This window comes from Mesoplodon densirostris, chromosome 1 (genome assembly GCF_025265405.1).
Source record: "Mesoplodon densirostris isolate mMesDen1 chromosome 1, mMesDen1 primary haplotype, whole genome shotgun sequence".
NCBI classification, from domain to species: Eukaryota; Metazoa; Chordata; class Mammalia; order Artiodactyla; family Ziphiidae; genus Mesoplodon; species Mesoplodon densirostris.
Genome location: NC_082661.1, coordinates 12,447,188 through 12,463,147, shown reverse-complemented (window position 1 = coordinate 12,463,147; position 15,960 = coordinate 12,447,188). Strand labels below are relative to the sequence as shown.

The following is a 15,960-nucleotide window of genomic DNA, read 5'->3' as shown; positions in this document are numbered from 1 at the left end:
AGCTCGCCCAGGAAATAACAAGTATGGGGTGAGAGCCCTGGCGAGCAGAGGGCATGATGGGGAAGCGGGTCGAGAAGGGCATTTGGAACCAAGGCTGAGAAGGCACTGGATTTTGGTCCTCTGGCCGTGGAGATCATTTCCGCTGTGTGCTATCGGAAAACTCCCTTGGCGGCCGTTGTGTCAACATAAGAGCAAGTGATTGCAGAGATTCGTGAAGGGCCTACTGGCTAGTCCAGGCGATAGAAGAGAATTCTTGAAACCAGGGCAGTGGGATGGAGAGGGGTTGGGTGGGTGACATACCAGGGCTAAGATTGCCGCGTGTGCCTGTCCCCGTCTGTGAAGTGGGGAAAAGCAGGTTTCGAGTGGGGCCAGGGAGGCCAAGGCTGCGTCCTTTCCCTAGAGCTGGCTCAGGACACCTGGTTAGAGCCCATGCAGCTCGGATCCACTCCCCGAACTCTGCCTGCTACGGAGCCCCTCTGGTGTCGGTCCGGCTTGACCCTGGCCAGCACTGTGACTCGGAGGGGTCTGTTCTCTCGGTTGCCCATCGGTGCCAGGAGTGCGTTGGATCAGTGAGGTCCTGGACGTGTTCCCGGAAGAGCTCTCTGTGTTCTCCTGCTTCCTCTCGGTCCTGAACCTCTGAGCAAGTGTAGGGCGTGTGTTTCCAGGAGGCTCCAAGGGCGACAGCAGAGGCGCTTGCTTCAGGAGTCTTGGCCACTGAGGAGGTGTGGAGGGTTGTTACGTGGCCCAACTGTGCCTCTATCCCTGGGCGCTGCCAGGGGCGCTGGCCACATACAGTGGATCCCATTTCCACTCTGACATCTTGAAACAAGGGACTTGGAAGCCAGGAGATGCTTCGGGAATAAGGTCCTCAGACACGTGGAGTTTCTCTCCGATGCAGGAAATGAGGTCCCTTCATCCTGCTGGTCACCTCGGAGCAGCAGCGCCAGGGAGAGCAAGGCAGCCGCCCTCACCCTCACGATGCCACCATCGGGCTGATGACTCAGCAGCCAGTGAGAACCAGCCTGGCAAGACCTGATCCTGTCGGCCGCCCCGCTCATTTAACCGTACCTGGATGAGTCCTCCGCACTCGGGGCAGTACCCCGACTGCTCGCTGCTGGCTCCAGCCTCCAGGTCCTTTGCCCGTGCGGTCCCCCTCCCCTGGTGTACATCCCACCTCTCCCTCAAGGTCCAGTTCCAGTCTTCCCTCCCCAGGGCTCCCTCCCAACCTGCTTTCTCATCTCCCCCCGAAATTCTTATTGCAAAGGCCGCCCTCCTCGGGTCTGAGATGCAGCACTTGGTAATCAATCGCTCCCGACTCTAGAGGCTGGGGAGGCTGGTCCTCTGTCGGGTGTCTGCAGCAAGGGGCTCCATAGTGCCACCTGGTGGACCAACGGCTGGCCCGGCCCAGGCTGGATGACCTGTGGAGGCCGCGCTGGGCTTGGGCTGTCGGCCTGCCTCTGGGGCTCCGTCCCTCTTGCTGGAGTTCTCTGGGGCAGGCAGAGCCTGGGCGTGGTGGATAATCAGCACAGGCTGCCTGGGTTGAGTGCTGAGTTAAGCACCCACGGAAGGCTTCATGCCCAGACCAGGCCCATGCCTTCCCCACCACCGTCCCTGGCTCCCCAGCCTTAGTCCCTGAAGCACCCTGGTGATCTCTGTTAGCCTGTACGTCACCCCAGACCCAGCACATGCTCCCTCTTAACCCATTGCCGTGCAGATACAGCTTCGGGACAAGTCCTAGTAGCTCTTCTAACTAAGCAGACGCCCTCCCACCCCCAATCCTCCCCCCAGCTCTCTCCTCTTTAGAAACCCCAGTGCACTGAATCATTGCTGGCCATCAATGCCGTCCACGCCTGAATATTGCAGAGGTCTCCGTGTTGACAGAGCAGAGGATGAAAGGTCTGGCCTAGGCCACATGTTGACGTTTAGGGTCATAGGCAGTGAGGCAGCATGAGGGCACTGAGACTTAACAGGGGACTGGGGACAAAAGGGAGGAGAGGGCTTAGGCAGGTGTGGAGGTGCGGAGCCCACTGGGCCCTACACCCACTTCACTGGCCGGCCTCCATCACATTGAAAGCAACACAAAGGGCTCTTCTCAATGTGCTCTGCTGCCCAGAAAGACACCCACGCAGCCTTCACCTCTCGCAGCCTAAAATGTGCATTCTTGCTAACACGTAGCAGGATGCCTAGAACCTGTGGCGCGCGCCTCAGGAACGGCAGAGAGTGAGTCCGGGCCATAGCGTGGCTGGAGGTACAAAGGGGCAAGTGTGCTGAGTCTGTCCTGCCATCTGGGCCTGCTGGCCGCCTGGCCCCATCCAAGTGCAGCCCCAAGTTCTTCTGGTACCAGATTCAAGGTCAATTTCACATTCCACAGGGAGGGTTGGAGCCCATTCTTTTCCCTCTGGTGACAAGGGCTTTTATCCAGAGGCACAGACCCACAGAGAGTGGATAAAGCACACCCGAGCTTTAATGCCATGTCTGTTCCCACTGCCAGCCTCAAGGGAGAAGAAATGGGGAGGAGTCTTAGCCAAAGAGGAGGGGGAGTTTTATTCCCTTGCTCCATGTGTGATTTCGGGGGCAGGACAGGTGGCCCTGAGCCTACAGTTCCTCAAGGAACCAGCCGTCTCATCAGGCTGGAGGGGAGAGAGCTCTGTGGTTAGCGGCCCAGGGCATACATAGCCGTGTCCCAGAGGCACGTCTTGCTGTTTTAAGCTCTCCTGGAGTTGGCCGTAGAACCCTCCTTAAGGGTAGTTGGGGCTCATCCCGACTGCCAGCAGAGTGGACTTCTTGGCGGGGCCAGGCAGACTGGTCACATGGAGGTCGACTAGCCATTGGCTTCAGCTAATCTAGACCATCAGGAGGCCAAGTGTTCCCAGTGGAGCCTCCGGCAGAGAAACCCTGTCCCCAGTCCTCGAAGCGACACATTTCAAAGGAAACTTGGTGCCTAAATTCACACTCTTGTGTGAAAGTCTGGGCCTGCAGGCTGGAGCTACTTGAAGAGACCACCTGGTGACCAAAGAAATTGTCACTTCAAACCACAGCTGGCCTGAGGGGTTCCCAGGCCCCAGGGGGAATCTTACCAGCGACCTCCACCAACACCCCTTCTCCAGGCTGCTTTCAGTCCTGCAAATATCTGAGGGCCTTGAGGTCCTTTCTGTTTGGTTAGAAATTAGGGGAACATCTTTGACATGGAGGAGAATGACCCCAATCCTTCCTCCCCATGCTGACCCTCAGCTTCATCCCAGAGGGACAGTCCCTGCTACAAAGAGCCACAGCGCTGCCCACCGTAGCTCTCCTGGCGTTTCTGAGGCTTCAGTGCAGCGAGGGTGACATTCCTGGCCAGAGCCCACCTGGCCTGTAGGATACACCCCTCTCCCTTCCCCAGCTGGCCTCACAGGCCTCCTGGGACCAGAAGGGATTAGCTTCCTGGAAAGAGATCTGAAACTGTGGAATTCTTCTGCCTTCAAGCCACAGAGGATGGACTGTGGTTACCGGGACCCCAGAGCCTTCTCAGTGTCTGAGGGCCCTTTTTCTTACGTGACGCATCAGACCCTACCTATGGACTGGGGAGAGCCTTCCCTGGGGGTCTGCCTTTCTTTTTTTTTTTTTGCGGTACGTGGGCCTCTCACTGTTGTGGCCTCTCCCGTTGCGGAGCACAGGCTCCGGACGCGCAGGCTCAGCAACCATGGCTCACGGTCCCAGCCGCTCTGTGGCATGTGGGATCTTCCCGGACCAGGGCACGAACCCGTGTCCCCTGCATCGGCAGGCAGACTCTCAATCACTGCGCCACCAGGGAAGCCCTCGTTCATTGAGTTTTTAGTGTGGGGAGGGGGGGATGGTCCAGGGCAAAGTGGGATGGAAGGTGGGGCGAAGGTGCCGCCACCCAGGATTAGCGACAACAGCCCTGGGGAGATGCGCTCTGAGTCTGCGGGGTCATATGACGGGCTTTGCCTGTGCTTGGGTGTGCAGGCGGCATGTACTGGCACAGCGGCCACCCCCAACACACACACCTGAGGCCTCCCCCGCGCAGGGGCTAGGGGAAAGCCTGCAGAGAGAACCAGAGAGGAGAGGACCAGGCTAGGGGAGAAAGGAAGAAGGAAAGAACTCAGGAATGGGGGCATTCAGAACACTGGGGAGATTTCATTCACCAGGGCCATGCCAGGCTGCTGCGGGCACCCCCTCCAGCCCCAGGATCAAACCCCCCAGAGACACCACCCGGTGGGCTTAATCAGCCACCAAGTTACAGTTCAATAGCTGGGAAGAGAAAGCAAGCCTTTCAGATTTCAGCATCTTTGCGGGGAGAAATATGTGTCTACATCCTATGCTTTGGAGCCCACTCCTGGCAGTTTTCTCTGATATCCATGTAGTTGATTAAAGACCCACCTGGTGAGTAAAGAGCCGGCAGAGGGTGAATGAAGCGGGGAGGGGAAGGGGTCCAGAGGCAGCTGGGCTGCCTCTGGCTGTCTCCGCACCTTCCCAAGGGGGCTGCTGCTCCTGGGTATGACCAGAACCTCTTGGAACCGTCCATTCAAACTTGAAATATTCAGGCCAGGTAGCTTACCTGGAAGGAGAACGAAATGACAGAGCTGACATTTATTGCATGCTTTCTGCTCCCTGCCAGGATCCAGGCCAAATGCTTGACCCAAAGGCTTCATTGATTCATTCCTGGAGGAACAATTATTACTGGCCATCCTCCTGATAACAGCCAGGCTGTACCAAGACCAGGGTCCCAGAGCTACAGCGGCAGATGTGGGAGTGGCACGCAGACCTGCCAACGCTGAGGCCGTGCCCGTGTCACACCCCTCCCCTCGCCGCTGAACCGTCCGTCCACCTGCCCCTTTGCCTAGTCCAGACCCTTTCACACACGGCCTCGAGGCCGGGCAGGGGGCCGTCTCACGTCTGCCCACTGGGGACGCAGCCCCCCACCCCAGTGGCTAAGGGACCGGGGCAGCTCCGAGGGGCTCCCTACACTGTGAGGCTCACACCTCCCACTCGGTTCTGACCGCAGTCCAGGACGTGGGGATGTCGTGATCCATGTTCTGCAGAGCGGGGCTCAGAGGAGCCAGGTAGCCTTACGAGGTCACGCGTGGTGTCCGTGGCAGAGCCCAAAACCTGACCCTGACTCCCGGCTGGTTCACCCCCTTCCAGCCCAGCCGCCTTGCCAGACCGCCTACCACGGTGCAGGGGCCCAGGACCAGGTGCGGGTAGGAGGGGCCCCCGAGGCCGCCCGGCGCCCTGCCCCCTCCCTCACTGATACCTCCTCTCCTCTTCCTCCCTGCAGTCCCCAATTTTCATCGCCCAAGTTGGCCGGGACCTGGTCTCCCAGACGGAGGAGAAGCTCCTTCAGAAACCCTGCAAAGAACTCTTTTCTGCCTGTGTGCAGTAAGTGTTCCGGCCGCCGGCCTCCCTCCCTGCTTCCCGGCCCGGGGCGTCAGGCCCCTCCACCTCCCCTCGGGCTGCCACACAGTCACCCGGCAAGGGGCTGCCTCTCGACTCCACCTGAGCGCTGGGCACCCGGGGCAGGTCTTCAGTGCCTGAGGACCCAGCCAAGCCACCCAGCGCTTGTACACTTCTCATGAGGGGAAGAGATACCAGGGTGCCAAGTCCAAAGAGAACATCTGCTTCAGATGGTGTCGAAAGCAAGTAGCTCTCCAGGCTGTGGAGACAGAGGAATGTGCACGATCTGACCCAGTCTGGGTGGTTTGGAAATCCTTCCCAGGTCCCCCCCCCCGCCCACTCCTGCCCCCATCACTGCCACCCACCAGCGCTGCTGCAGGAGCTGGGCTGCAGGCTGCCCTCTCAGCCACACCCCATCACCTCGTTGCAGGCTGTACGGCAACCATAATGGGACGTGAGACAAGTCAGTGGGTGTGGGGCGAGCCGTGCACCAATTAAGCACCATCGTCACGCACACATGTGCCGTGAAGGCTTAAGCAGCTAGGCTCACACCCGTTCCTGCGCCCACACACACACCCTCCCTGTAAGCTGACATGCAGCCACACGAACCTACATATGTGCCAAGATCACAGCTGGCGCGACTGCACCCGTGTTCAGACTCTGCACCCCAGACATTCGTTGAGCGCCAGCTGTGTGCCTGGCACGATGCTGCGTGGGGGAGGCCTTGTGAGCAAGAACCCAGTCCTGCTTCCACGGCTTATTGCCAGTGCCCCATGCGCTCACCATGGGAAGAGCTGGGACATTCAGGGGCACCAACTTGGGGCCCAGCCCTGTGGCAGGTGCTGGAGAGAGCCCACCGTGAGCAGAAACAAGCCTGGTTGCTGCCGTCCTGGAGACGGCCGAGGGTCAGCTCTGACGGCGGGGGAGGTCCCTGGGCTGCCCCCTGACCTTGAGGGAGTGGCCGTCCTGGCCCCCGACGCCAGGCCCTGTTCTCAGGTTCGGCAGGATGCAGCCTCCAACGAGCCCCAACTCTGCGTGTCGCCTCCCTTCCCCAGGTCCCAAGCGTCTGGGCTCGATTGGTCAGCGTGGCCGCTTTTTAAAGGGAAGAAGCCCAGCCCTGCCTGCAGCCAAGTTCAGGGCCCTCCAGGGCCGGGCCTAGAGCCTGGCCCACAGCAGGTGACCAGTACATTCTGCTGCAGGGTTGAAAACCTCCCAGAAGCTTCACTGGTCCCAACCAAATCCAGGGCCTGCGCCTCTCAGCCCCTTCCCAAGACACCCAGTCCCTCCGTCGCCCATAGTTAAATATCCCTCTGTTCTCGTCTCAGCTCCTGTCCTTTCTTCAGAGAGATCTCCCTGACACCCCCCGGGACCTCGCTTACCCCAGTTCACGATAACATGCCCCTGGGGTCGTTTATGTGTTTGTTATTTGCCGTGTGTGTCCCCCATCATGCTCCCTGCTGTATCCCAGAACTAGAGCAACCCCCCAAGGCAACTACTTACTAAGTGTTTGCCGGGTCAGTCAACCTCAGACAACCTTTGTAGAATGGTGGAGCCTCTCTCCGCTCCTGCTGCATCTGTTGGAGACCCCTGTGTATTTGCATTTCCAAAGTCTGGAAGTGGATGAGGCCGGGCTATAATCTGCTGGTTATGGCTCTGCCCACCTGCTCCAAGGTCAGGCTTGTAAGACGTTCATCTGTTTGTTCCCTCTGAGCTAGGTCTGTCCACGACTACCTGAGGGGAGAACCCTTCCACGAGTACCTGGACGGCATGTATTTTGATCGGTTTCTCCAGTGGAAGTGGTTGGAAAGGTGAGTGCTCCCTGGGCACAGCCCACACACACGAGTGTGTGCCTGTGTGTGTGTGTGTGCACGCGCGCGCACGCAGTGTATTGGTTTTTCAACTAAGTCGTATAGAAGTCTGTTACCTCCCATGGGCCCGTGGTTCAGATAAAATTCAGCATCCTCTGCCTGTTAATTAAGTTCTTGTGTATTCTAGAAATGCTCTATGCTTATTAACATTACACACACACACACTCATGCAGACGCACGCATACACTCAGCCTCTTGTTCTTACTTTTTGGGGTCGCCGTCTTCGGGAATTCTTTCTCTGCCAGCAAATAAAGAGCTGCTGTATTCTTAGAAAGATTTGCACATCCCTCATGTAACCCAGCCCCCTATTGATGGACATGGAGGTTTCCCTCAATTTTGTGTGCAGCTTTCGCGAAGTAGTGAATAACTTTGTACATACATCTTTATGTATTTTTGCAAATACATCCATAGAAATTCCTAGCACATGGGAATTCCCTGGCGGTCCAGTGGTTAGGACTCGGTGCTTTCACTGCCAGGGTCTGGGTTCAAGCTCTGGTTGGGGAGCTAAGATCCCGCAAGCCACTCAGCGTGGCCACAAAAGAAAAAAAAAAGAAAGTCCTGGGCTTCCCTGGTGGCGCAGTGGTTGAGAGTCCGCCTGTCAATGCAGGGGACACAGGTTCGTGCCCCAGTCTGGGAAGATCCCACATGTTGCGGAATGGCTAGGCCCGTGAGCCATGGCGGCTGAGCCTGCGCGTCCGGAGCCTGTGCTCCGCAACGGGAGAGGCCACAACAGTGAGAGGCCCGCGTACCATAAAAAAAAAAAAAAAAAAGAAATTCCTAGCACAGGAATTCCAGGGGCAAGGTTTTCCACTGCGAGGAACTGCTAGATTGCCCTCCCAAACTGCTGCCCGATTCCCAGTCCTGCCAGTGCCCGGGTGCTCGCTTGTCCTCAGATTCAGCAGCACTCTTCTTGGTGCATGAGAGCTGGGTTTCCTTCTTGTTTATCTTTTCATCTCTAATTATGGGTGAGACCGAGCATCTTTGTATGTGTTTCATTTGCCGCCTTATTCTCTGCAAAGTGCTCTCACGCACACGGTGATGACTTGGCCGGGCGGGCAGAGGTGACCTCCGTGTGACTGACAAGGAAGGAGAGGCAGGGAGGATGTGGCTTGCTGGGTCACCCGGCAGGGATTAGTGCAGCCAAGGAGGGGACCCTGGCCCAGGACCCCCAGAGCGGGGCTCTGCCCACCACAGCGTCCCAGGATTTGCAGGATAGGGCAATGCTTACATTAAATCCATGCTGGGTTAGCTGGTAGGTGAGGGTGGGAGTTTCCCCTCCCACCGCCCAAGGTTCCTGTACCCCGGGGGCCTGGCACGCACTGCCATCTGGGTATCTGGGCTGTGGTCAGAAAGCAAAGAGCCCTTCTGTTCCTGCATGTATATTGGCATCTGTGCTGGCCAAGTCCCCTGCAGACGCTTAGGACACACACCTGCGGGACATGAACCCCCCGAAAAGCCGAATTCACGGCAATCCCTGCCCACTTCAGGAAGCCCTGAGGAAACACCCTGCCCTGTAGCCTCTGGGGGACGTCTCTCTCCACCCTGACGCCTGGGGGTGACGGAGCAGCAGTGGACGGTCTTCTCTCTTGGTGCACTGCCTGCCACTGGCCGCCTCGCCCGTGCACGTCGTGCCTCCAGGAGATGGAAACGCCAAGCGTGGGCCGCCAGGGGCCCACAGCCTGGGTCTGAGTCCCAGTTCTGCCTCCTCCCTAGGGGCTGGGGGAGGGATGCTCTCCACATCTTGGTTTCCTCACCTGTAACGTGGGGATAACAACACTGCCTGCCTTATAGGCATGGGGTGAGGGTGAGGTGAGAGCACAGCACACATCAACGAAGCCAGCCTTTGGGCCTTGGGAAGTAAACTGCTGAATGTAATTGTTGGGATGAGTCGTCCCTGAGCACATCGGCATCACCACGGCCGTCACCTCCCCCTTCTGATATTGGAGGGAGTAGCTGACCCTTGCGGAGGACAGTCTGGTGGGGAGGTATTCATCTTGCCCCACCTGCCACTCTGGAGCCCTGGGCTGTGGAACACAACCCCACCTTCCTGGGGTGGCAGAGTCAGGACCCCGAAAGTGGGCCCTGCAGCAGGCTTCCTGGACTCCACTTCCAACCCAGCTACTTACCAGCCGTGACCTTGGGCATCTCGTTTCACCTCTCAAAGCCTAAGCGTTCTCATCTGCAGAATGAGGACAGTAATAGTCTCACCTCCTGAGGCTGGTGTGAGGATTACATGAGTCTGTGTATAAGCTGCTTCGAGCAATGGGGATTGTTACCATAGAGACCCCCAGAAGGGGCTGTGTCCTTTATCCCAAGAGTTCTAATAATGGCATCTGACACTCAGCAGCTTACAAAAAGCCTTCAGATGCATATACCATTTTACTGAAGATGCAAGGCTCAGAGAGGTTGATGGGTTGGCCCTGGGTCACACAGCAATGGCCTGGCAAGGGTGGAACCTGAAGCCCAGGTCCCTCACTCAAGTCCTTCACTCTTAGTCCACCCAGCACTTCTGTTCCAATGGAAGTCTTTAGCTGTGGCCACTGGCTTTCACTTTACTTGTCAGTACCAAACACATGAGATGGAGAAATGGACTTTTAAAATCTGCATGCTGACTTCAAAGGAGTTATGCCCTTTTGAGGGTGTTAAGCTGTTGAAGCCAGCAGGGCAGGACCCTGGCCTAGAAATGCCCTAAATGACTGACAGCACCCCGCCTTCCCCCCGCTCCCTTTTTTTTCTTGCTAAAAAGATCATGGCCTGTTGGTGCTGTACTGTTGAAATATTAAAGGGATTTTTTTCCCTCCCAAGGTTAACCAAGAAATTCCTCGGAAATTGTATTACACTCATTTCCCCCAACAGAGGAGCTCTGCGGTAATGTCGACCGACTGTTTGTTCTCCACGTATCGTAAACTGTTAGGCCTGGACGCCTTCATGTGGTTTCGAGGGCAGCTGGAAGAAACGCTTCCCAGGGCCACATGGCAGATGCAGGCGCATGGCAGGTTTGCTCTAGGCCGGCCACTCATGTGTAAGATGCAGAGCAAGGGGGAGTCCTGCCCAGGAGCAGCCTGGGCCCCGCTTCCTAAAGAAACACCGGAGAAGAGAGAGTGAGTCACAGCACATGAATTCGAGACAGGCGTGCCAGGGAGTGCTCCGGAGGTTTCAGGGCTGTCCTAAGAGAACAGCGTGGTGCCGAAGCTGTGATTTCCGGTGAACCCCAAATCCTCTTCAGGACCCAGCAGCGAGAAGAGTTTCCACGGAAGATTCATTCAACAGCTGCTGGGCGACCGGAGGCTCACTGCTCTATCTCGAGAGAAACCAGTTCTCTGGCCCAATTCAGTCTCACATCAATCCCCGCCCTGGTTAAGACTCTTGGGGTGGGGTTGGGGGATGCTCAAAAATAGTCCTAGAGAGCCAAGAACCAATTTTAACATCATAAAAGCTGCTTGTTCTTATCCATGAATCAACTGATGGACATTTAGGTTGTTTCCATGTCTTGGCTATTGTGAATAATTCTGCAATGAATGTAGGAGTAAAATATTTAATGTTTATAAATGGACCATTCCTCAGCCTAAATAAGAAGAAGGAAGTCCAGCCATTTATGACAACGTGGATGGACCTGGAGGTCGTTGTGCTAAAGTGAAATAAGCCAGACAAAAAAACGAGTACTGCATGACCTCAGTTACATGTGGGATCTAAGATATTCAGACTCATAGAAGTAGAGAGTAGAATGGTGGCTGTCAGGGGTGGGGAGGGCTTGGAGAAATGGGAGATGTTGGTCCAGGGCACAAGGTTTCAGTTATGCAAGATGAATAAGTTCTGGGGATCTCCTTTACAACGTTGGGACAGTAGTTAACGGTACTGTATTATTTACTTAAAATTTGCTAAGTGGGGGCTTCCCTGGTGGTGCAGTGGCTGAGAGTCCACCTGCCGATGCAGGGGACATGGGTTCGTGCCCCGGTCCGGGAAGATCCCACATGCCTCGGAGCAGCTGGGCCCGTGAGCCATGGCCACTGAGCCTGCGCTTCCAGAGCCTGTGCTCCGCAACAGGAGATGCCACGGCAGTGAGAGGCCCGCGTACTGCAAAAAAAAAAAAAAATTTGCTAAGTGGGTAGATCTTAAGTGTTCTTGGAAGAAAGGAAGGAAGGACGGAAGAAAGGGAGGGGGGAATGTTAATTTTGTGAGGTGACAGAATGTTAATTAGCTTGATTGGGTAATCATTTCACAATGTATACATATATCAAAACATCAAGTTGTACACTCTTTGTCAATTATACCTCACTAAAGCCGAAAAGAAGAGGGAGGAAACCTGATTTTCCTTAGCCAAACAGGCCAGCGATGAAAAAGCACACGCTGTCTGCAAGGTGGAGTCCTTTGCTGCAACTAAATGGCCATTTATTTATTTACTCCACAAGTCCCATCCTTGGCTCCTGAACAGAGAGTCTTGTCTCATTAGACCTTATAAATGGCTTTGGTGGGACTTCCCTGGTGGCGCAGTGGTTGAGAATCTGCCTGCCAATGCAGGGGACACGGGTTCGAGCCCTGGTCGGGAAAGATCCCACATGCCGCGGAGCAACTAAGCCCATACGCCATAACTACTGAGCCTGCGCTCTAGAGCCCGCGAACCCCAACTACTGAGCCTGCGTGCCACAACTACTGAAGCCCACGTGCCTAGAGCCCGTGCTCTGCAACGAGAGAAGCCCGCACGCCGCAACAAAGAGTAGCCCCCCGCTCGCCACAACTAGAGAAAGCCCGTGTGCAGCAATGAAGACCCAACGCAGCCAAAAATAAATAAATCAATAATTTTTTTTAAATGGCTTTGGCTAATTAAAACAGGAAATCGGGAGACACAAAAAGATTAGTCATAAATACGGCTTTTGGCAGACAGGATCTTCTCGTGTTCTGGGGCTCAGGGGCGTTACATAGAACACAGCGCCCTCGGTGGCGGGAAGCCTGGGAACCGCCATGAGAGAGTAACCAGACTGGACCTGGGGACCAGCAGTCTCTGCCCACAGGAGGCCGGGTCTTCCCGGGGCAAATCTGCAGGAAGGAATAGCTCGGGCGCCCTGGGACGGGAGGTGCAGCCGTCCTGCCCTCCTGCCGTCCTGCCGGCAGGCAGGTGTGGGAGAGAGGGCTGCGGTTTCCTTTGTGGCCTCCGTGGGACACCAAGCCTCTGTGGCTCCTGGCCCCCTCCCCTCTCCCTGCACTGAGGGCACAGCTTCCTCCTGAGTTTAGCCGCATGATTTGCATTTGGGAGAGAGAGCAGAACCACAGGGAAGGTGTGGTGAAACAGCCTCCGCTGGGCTCTTCCCTCCCAGTGCAGGCCTGAGGGCGGCAGCCTGGGATTTGAACACCCAGCCCCAGCCCCAGAGCAAGTCCTCGAGGGTCCCATCTGCAGCGATGGTTCCAGGGGGTCCCCGGGGCCTGGTCTGGCAGTTTGTGCCTGGCACTGGCTCTTTTCAATGCTGCCCTTGTCTATTTCTTCTGGATTCTGCATCTTAATACTACAAGTCCCATGTTGGATTTTTGCTTTTTTCCAGGCAACCGGTAACCAAAAACACTTTCAGGCAGTACCGAGTACTAGGAAAAGGGGGCTTTGGGGAGGTAAGTGAACATCCACGTGTTCATGAAAAGTTTCTGGACTCTTGTCACCTTTTCTGTCCCTTCGGGCTTGGCCTGAAGTGTTCTAAGCATGGCTTCCGAGCGAATGGCTTGGTCATGCGCCCCCGATGGAGAAGGTGGGTGAGGCCCGGGCCTTGGGAAGGTCTGCTGTGTCTGAGGGGAGGAAGGAAGGTGTCTGCGGCAGGGCAGCTGAGCTGGAGCCAGCCTCAGGCAGGAGTCAAGCCTGGAGAGGAGAAATGGGCACTCTTGATTGTGTCCGGAGGGAGAAGCGAGGGCGTGAGGGGCTTAAGCATCCCGGCCACACCGTGCTGTTCGTATGTGCTGTTGTACTTAATCTGAGCTTCCCAAGACTTGTTATTCCCATCTTAGAGATGAGGAAAGCTGAAGTTTACAATGGTTAGGTGACTCAGGCAAGGTCACGCAGCTGCATAGGGGCAGAACTAAGACCAGACCCAAAGGCCCTGGTTTCCATTCCTCTGAATTACACAGTCGGGGTTCGCAGGGGTCTCCCATCACTCCCCCCCGAAACAAGCCTCTCCTACCAGCAGCTGGTGCTTGAAAGTCCCCAGTTATCAATGGCTGCATCTGGCTGGAAGCTTGGGACAGAGAAAATCTAGTTGCCGGGCTTCCCTGGTGGCGCAGTGTTTGAGAGTCCGCCTGCCGATGCAGGGGCCACGGGTTCATGCCCCGGTCTGGGAAGATCCCACATGCCGTGGAGCGGCTGGGCCCGTGAGCCATGGCCGCTGAGCCTGCGCATCCGGAGCCTGTGCATCCGGAGCCTGTACTCTGCAACAGGAGAGGCCACAACAGTGAGAGTCCCGCGTACCGAAAAAAAAAAAATCTAGTTGCCCCTGAGAGAGGAACGGTTCTTTAGGCCTTAGCCAGCCATCTAAACATTGGTGTAAATGGCTGATTCTGCACCTCCAAGGGCTAGGATTTGCCTAAGGTGCCACCAAAGCCAGATCTCAAGGGCAGGGCCCTGGGAGCAATAGGTCCACGGCCAGGCATCATCCAAGCCCCAGAGACACAGCATCCTGGCCTTGAGGGAGCTTCACACTGGCCTTGTTTCACGTGCCGTGTGCCCTTGGCTTCTTTCTTGCCCCTCAGGTCTGTGCCTGCCAGGTTCGGGCCACGGGTAAAATGTACGCCTGCAAGCGCTTGGAGAAGAAGAGGATCAAAAAGAGGAAAGGCGAGTCCATGGCCCTGAATGAGAAGCAGATCCTAGAGAAGGTCAACAGTCAGTTTGTGGTGAGTGTCAGGGCCCCAGGGACAGGCCCCCTCCTGGTGACTGGGACTTCTGTCCCTTAAGGGTGACAGGGCCTCATCCCCCAGGGCATGGGATGCCGTGAGGAGAGTGGGCTGCCGAAAGGAGCCCGACACTCCCTCCATCACGAGGCAGCTGGGGGTCAGTTGGGGCTGACATTGGTCACCGAGCTAGCCTGGCTCCCCTCTGGGTGTGAGACCAGGCTTCTCTGAACGCCTCCGTGGACAAAAGAGGCCCACGCGGGGCCCAACCAAGGAGCTTTGTTTCCACAGACCCCTGTAGGCTGGTTTCATCCCAGGAGACGGAAGTGTCAGGATCCTAGAGAGGCCCGTCTGGTTTATATTCGTGTGTTACCGCATCCAGGCTAGGCTCTGCTGTGGTAACAAATCAACCCCAACTTGAAGTAGCTGAAAATGGCAAAGGCTGTCCTTTTTCTCACCCAGAGTCCCATCACATCAGGCCACCTTCCTTCATCTTCCAGCCACGCACCCCTCCCTTCCCGGGAGTGTGAAGAGTGAGTGCCTGGGGCTCTGCACGGCCTCAGCTGCAGTGACACCCCTCACTTCCACCCACAGTCCTCGGCCAGAACCGGTCATGGCCAGGGACCAGCCAACCGCAGGGGAGGCTGGGAAACGTGGAGGAGGACCTGGGTGTTTGGCCAGCTCTCAGTGTCACTGCCACTTGTTATTATAAAAAATAATATATGCTCCGGTAAAAAGTCAAACAGCACAGATGGGCGCAAAGTAAACATAAAAGCCTCCCTCCCTGAGTAACCATTCCAGACGTGTTTGATTCATGTACGGATTTTATTACTTTTAGCCAACGGGATCTTACTACAAATCTTAGGCTGCAGTGTTTTTCCCCTTAAATTGTAGAGCTTTTTCTACAACCAGACCAACAGCTGCACCTCTTTTTTAAAGCTGTGCACCATTCCGCAGGTGCACAGGGAAGAGCTAGGCCACGACCTGTGCAGCCAGTCCCCACGATAGAAGTTGTTTCTGGTTTTGAAGCCACCGCAACAACTAAGGCCACCGTGTCCATCCTTCAGCATCCCTCTGGCATATTTCTGTGAGGGTGTCCGTGGGATGGGCTCCTGGTGGAGGAATTGCTGTGTCAGAGGGTGTGGGCCCGGCCCCCAGTCTCACTCCCGCCAGCTGTGCGTGAGGGCGGGCCACGCCACCCACGTGGTGCTTCTGTCATTCCCCAGAGTGGGCTGGGCTTTACAAGGTGGTACCCAAAGGGGGCAGACGTTTTAACCCCCCGATGCACACACATGCTTCTGTGACGTGGAAACGCAGACACTGTCCTGTCGGGACCCCTGAAAGGTGCTGGCCTGCCTCCTCCGGCTTTGCCCCCTCACCTAGAACCACCGAACCTCATGGAGGGGCAGCGGCAGGGGCACCAGGAGGCTGTCAGGGCGCAGGGGGTGGCGTGAAGCTGCTGCAGCTCCCGCACCCTAGCCCTGCCGCCCAGCTTCAAGGCCCGGGAGGAGGAGTGGATGTGGTCAGGGGGTCCCCGGAACCCCATTGCAGGGCTGTCTTGTGCTCCCAGGTCAACCTGGCCTATGCCTACGAGACCAAGGATGCACTGTGCTTGGTCCTGACCATCATGAACGGGGGGGACCTGAAGTTCCACATCTACAACATGGGGAACCCGGGCTTCGAGGAGGAGCGTGCCCTGTTCTATGCGGCAGAGATCCTGTGCGGCCTGGAAGACCTCCACCGTGAGAACATCGTCTACAGGTGAGCGGGCTCCCCTCCCACCGCCCCCCAGCCCCCGTCCCCCCATCTGAGTCTGAGCAGGTGAGGCTGACCCTTC

At 56.7% G+C, this 15,960-nt stretch overlaps 1 protein-coding gene across 5 annotated transcripts in view; it reads left to right on the top strand.

Moving 5' to 3' along the window:
• GRK5 (G protein-coupled receptor kinase 5) overlaps positions 1-15,960 on the top strand; it is a 218,649-nt gene that overhangs the window by 186,972 nt on the left and 15,717 nt on the right. For all 5 annotated transcript variants that reach the window (XM_060098880.1, XM_060098900.1, XM_060098885.1 and 2 more), the window contains 5 exons: positions 5,279-5,379; positions 7,110-7,202; positions 12,797-12,860; positions 13,986-14,126; positions 15,694-15,884. In XM_060098880.1, the coding sequence (XP_059954863.1) occupies positions 5,279-5,379; positions 7,110-7,202; positions 12,797-12,860; positions 13,986-14,126; positions 15,694-15,884 (590 nt within the window). The remainder of the gene's footprint in view (positions 1-5,278; positions 5,380-7,109; positions 7,203-12,796; positions 12,861-13,985; positions 14,127-15,693; positions 15,885-15,960) is intronic.